This window comes from Pseudorasbora parva, chromosome 20, assembly GCF_024679245.1.
Source record: "Pseudorasbora parva isolate DD20220531a chromosome 20, ASM2467924v1, whole genome shotgun sequence".
NCBI lineage: Eukaryota > Metazoa > Chordata > Actinopteri > Cypriniformes > Gobionidae > Pseudorasbora > Pseudorasbora parva.
Window position 1 is genome coordinate 40,645,524 of NC_090191.1, and position 5,088 is coordinate 40,650,611.

General features: G+C 40.4%; 1 protein-coding gene across 2 annotated transcripts in view; it reads left to right on the top strand.

Moving 5' to 3' along the window:
* LOC137048752 (protein bicaudal D homolog 1-like) overlaps window positions 1-3,735 on the top strand; it is a 44,980-nt gene extending 41,245 nt beyond the window's left edge. Inside the window, exons 8-9 of one of the 2 annotated variants that reach the window (XM_067427018.1) lie at window positions 2,315-2,401; window positions 3,478-3,735. In XM_067427018.1, the coding sequence (XP_067283119.1) occupies window positions 2,315-2,401; window positions 3,478-3,585 (195 nt within the window). In that variant the 3' untranslated portion in view covers window positions 3,586-3,735. The remainder of the gene's footprint in view (window positions 1-2,314; window positions 2,402-3,477) is intronic. The other variant, XM_067427019.1, reaches the window with a different exon arrangement.
* The last annotated feature ends 1,353 nt before the right edge of the window (window positions 3,736-5,088 follow it).

A 5,088-nucleotide genomic window follows, 5' to 3' on the forward strand; every position in this document is an offset into this window, starting at 1 on the left:
AGACAATTAGTGACAAAATTCAAAACTGCTGGCACCCAAAATGGCCCGTATGGGAAATATAACATGCATATCATTCAAATCTATATGTTGTACTGAATCAAAAGACACCAGTTTCATGATTTTTGGGCAAACCGTTCTGAAGTTATAAATAGCAATTAGCAATTCTAAGAAAATAGCAATTCTTCATATCTCCTGACCAGTAGGTGGCGCTGTGCCAAAATGCTGCATGTAGTCTCTGGTCATGCTTGTGATACCAAGACTCGTCTCAATACACTAAAGACCAAAGTATACTTCACTTTTTCAGGGCTCGACATTAACGCTTGTCCGGGACAAGTGGATTTTTTGAAGGGACAAGTGAAAAATAATTTTACTTGCCCGACAGACAAGAGCCTGAAAACAAAAAATAACTAGCAAATCACCAAAATGCACGAATGATTGTGCATTAATTTAGTGTAAGTGGCGATCGATAGTGGATAATAATATATGATGAACTGACGATAATAAGGTCGCCCTGTTGACACTCGTGCAGCCTCTCGAGGAGAAATTACAACACTAGAGCGTTTAAGCGTTTTCCTGGATACCATCACGACTGAAACTGACACTGCTTTCATATGACAGTTTCATAAACAATTAATTAACATTCACTTACATTTACATTCACTTAAAGTCACTTACATTTTAGATGCTATATTGAGTGCTTTTGTTCGATTTCAGCAGCGAAAATCGTTCACACAGCAGAACCGTATCGCGTCTCACAGCAACAAGTGTGTTACTGAACGATTCAGTGTTTGAATGAATCATTTGAATGAACGACTCAGTGACTGACTCATTAAGATGGCCACCTGCTGGAGGTTTAGTTTCATGTTTAAACATACTTTCCAACATTTCTTGTGTCTATTCAAAATATTATTTAATGCAGTTGTAATTTTTCAGTGTAAATTATTTAATTTTATTGATAACAGCCCTTATAGTGTCTTAATTTAATTGAATGTATTGATCAAATTTAACAATATAAAATTAAACCTGAAGCATAGCCTATATTTAATAAGATTAGGGGTAAATGCCCTTTATAAAAGGTAAAAATATCACAAATTTGAAATGATTCAATAAAAATTCACAAATTTGCAGATGTAAATATGTCAAAGCTGATTGAACACTGGTGAGAATATTGCTTCAGAATAACTTAGTCACAACACACACACACACACACACACAAACACACACACACACACACACACAAACACACAAACACACAAACACACAAACACACACACGCAAAATTAAAAAAATATTGAACTTTTTTCCGGACAAGCAAATTTTATATTCGGACCAGTGAATGAACGATTTACTGGTCCGAAGGAAAGCACATGAACATGCTGAGAACATGTCAAGCCCTGTTTTACTTCTGCGCGAGGGTCAGCGTACAGTTTGTACATGCGCATTTAATTATTGACATGGGTTATAACTTGTGGCGAGAGATTGCTCAAAACTGCGCGTGTACGTGTATGAGTCAAAAGAATTATACTTTGCAAGGCTGTGCGTTCGACTATGTGCATATGCTCACGTACGCGCAAAAAACAAAGTAAACTTTACTTTCGGCTTTAAGCATTGTGGAGATACAGCCTCGCGTCCAATTTGGAGTGTTTCTTTGTCAAATTTGTTCACTCTAAAAAATGCTGGGTTAAAAACAACCCAACTTGGGTTGTTTTTAACCCAGCATTTTTTTTTTTTTTTTGTGTTTGTGCGTTATTTAAGAATGGTTGGGTTTATCAAAAAGCTTTTAATAACTTTTTGCCAGCATGGTCTGAAGATGATTTGAGGCCATTTTGCTGAAAATCGGACGACCCGTCTAGGACGAGTTCCGAAAATCAAATTGGTGGAAAACATTTTTTGACAGACCATTTTGAACCATTTTGAGGCAAGGAGTCAGAGGAAACTTAGAGATTGAGGTAGAGACGCCAGATTTGCTATGAAGATAGTTCAGACTGTCCTCTGTTGGTGTGTCAAGTTTATAACTTTCCCACAAGCGGTTCTATAAGCTGCCATAGACTCAAGAGTGGAAGAAGAAGAACTGTTACGATTACAATAGGTGCATAAGCACCAAGCTTCAGTGCTTGGCCCCTGATGATGATATATACTCTATATAAACGATATTGTCAATCAAAGCATGCATGTAACACAAAGGAGTTTTGTACAATTATATGCTTATTCAAAAGCATGCCTAAATTGAGACACAGCTTATGTTTATTGTCTGTGCTGCTCTTGTCCCGCTGCTCCATTCTGCCCTCTAGCTGTGGAAGGACTAATCTGTCAGTCTCTTGTAGATAGTCAGCAGCATCTTCCTGCCTCAGTGCAACAGCTCTACAAAGAACTAAACACCCCGGCGACGCTTGACCTACAGGTAAACAAACTCTTCCGGTTCACGGGGGTTCTTTATAGAACTCTAGGGTTCTTGACTCAGAACTTAAAGGTTCTGTATATGAAGCGCTTGGCGGAACCCTTTAAAGTTCTAAATAGAACCTTTTCTTCTAAGAGTGAGAGTTACTCACTACTGGTTGTATACATACAGCGATCAGGCATAACATTGTGACCTAATATCGTGTTGGTTCCCCCTTTTTGGACCTGTCGAGGCATGGACTCCACTAGAGCCCTGAAGGTGTGTTGTGGTATCTGGCGGCAAGATGTTAGCAGCAGATTCTTTAAGTCCTGAAAGTTGAGAGGTGGGGCCTCTAAGGATCGGACTTGTTTGTTCAGCACATCTCACAGATGCTCGATTGGATTGAGATCTGGGGAATCTGGAGGCCAAGTCAACACCTCAAACTCGTTGTTGTGCTCCTCAAACCATTCTGATGCTCACGTGCCTCTGTTGGTGCTTTCGGCGGGGTCAGCATAGGCACCCTGACTGGTCAGCGGCTCTGCCGCCCCATACGCAACAAACTGAGATGCTCTGTGTATTCTGACACCTTTCTATTCGAAACAGCATTAACTTCTTCAGTAGTTTGAGCTCCAGTAGCTCGTCTGTTTGATCGGACCACACGGGCCAGCCTTCGCTCCCCACGTGCATCAATGAGCCTTGGCCGCCCATGACCCTGTGGCCGGTTCTCCACTGTTCCTCTTGGAGCACTTTTGATAGAGACTGACCACTGCAGACCGGGAACAGCCCACAAGAGCTGCAGTTTTGGAGATGCTCTGACCCAGTCGTCTAGCCATCACAATTTGGCCCTAGTCAAACTCGCTCAAATCTTTACGCTTGGCCATTTCTCCTGCTTCTAACACATCAACTTTGAGGACAAGATGTTCACTTGCTGCCTAATATATCCCACCCACTAACAGGGGCCGTGATGAAGAGATAATCAGTGTTGTTCACTTCATAATGTTATGCCTAATCTGTGTATATATACACATTACTACTTAAAAATACTTATTCAGTTTGCTTTTCAGTAGGTTTTATCATTCTCTGATCTGTGTGTCTGGCAGCAGACGGACTGTAGTGGCGACTCTCCAGTATTCAACAACGGCAGGAGTCAGATTACTCGTCCCTCTCAACTGCCCAGGTCCCGGGACCCCGAAGCTTTTCCCTCCTGATTCCCGCCTCTCGTAGCGTAGATCCGAGGCGCTGCTTGGAGCTTAAAAACCACAGGAGTTCCTCACGCCCGGGTCTTACCACACCACGCCCAGAAAAGTTGCGTTCGACTTAAAGCGGATCGCTGTAGCGCTGCTTTAAAGGGATAGTTCACCCAAAAATGAAAATGTGATGTTTATCTGCTGACCCCCAGTGCATCCAACAAGTAGGTGTGTTTGTTTCTTCAGGAGAACACAAATGAAGATTTTTAACTCAACCGTTGCTCGTATAATGCATGTGAATGGGTAACAATTCTATAAGAAAAAAAAAACATGCTTAGACAACATGCTCAAAAGCCCTGCTGCTCGTGACGACACATTGATGTCTTAAGACACGAACCGATCAGTTTCTGTGAGGAACCGAACAATATTTATGTTTTTCTTTTTTCTTTTTTTACCTCATATCCAGACGAATCTCATCAAGTGTTCCCATTCTCCATTACTTGCGTGTGGTAAGGTCAAATTGGCGCGATAATATATATATATATATATATATATATATATATATATATTATATATATATATATATATATATATATTCCTCATAAGTGCATGCACGGATCGGACGAATGAGGCATCAACATAATATATATCTATGATCGCGCCAGTTTGACCTAATCAGACTGAATTAATTGAGGCAAGGTGGATATGAGGTAAAAAAGAACATAAATACTCTTGCGTTTCCGATCGGTTCGTGTCTTAAAGGGGGTCATATAATGGTACATGCCCTTCTACAAGCTGATTGTATGGAAATGTGTGTTGGCAGTGCCTGTACACAACCATCCTATAATGATAAAAAATCCATCAGGTGTTTTTTTTTTAAATCTCCTTATATGTTTTCCCGTCTCAAATCGAGCTGTTCGACACACACACACCCCTCCCACGACTGTTGAGTGTCACAGTCCTCGCGCCGCCCCACATAACAGAGGGCCGGGGTCATTTGTCATCTAAAGCGGTGTGCACTGAAATGGCTTGGTGAAAACAGCTGTTTTTGACCATGTAAATGAGTGTTTTCTTACAATACTAATGAGAATTTTTAATTAAAGTATATTACAAAGTTTTGATTTAGACACTAAAGAATCATATTAACTTGTATAAAAATGGCATTATATGACCCCTTTAAAACATCAGTGTGTCCTCAGGAGCAGCAGGGTTTTTGAGCATATTGTCTAAGCATGTTTTTTTTTTTTACTCTCATGGAGTTGTTACCCATTCACATGCATTATAACTGGCAGACTGCATTGGTTGAAGTTAAAAATCTTAATTTGTGGTCTAATGAATAAACAACGACACCTACATTTTGGACTGGGGGTCAGCAGAAAAACATCACATTTTCTTTTTTGGGTGAACACATCTAAAAAACACACTACACAAGCCACAGAGGCCCTGATCACATGATGCTCTGACATAACCATTAAAGGTCATGTGATCAAAGAAGGTGTACATTTGTTTCCTTATCCCACAGCT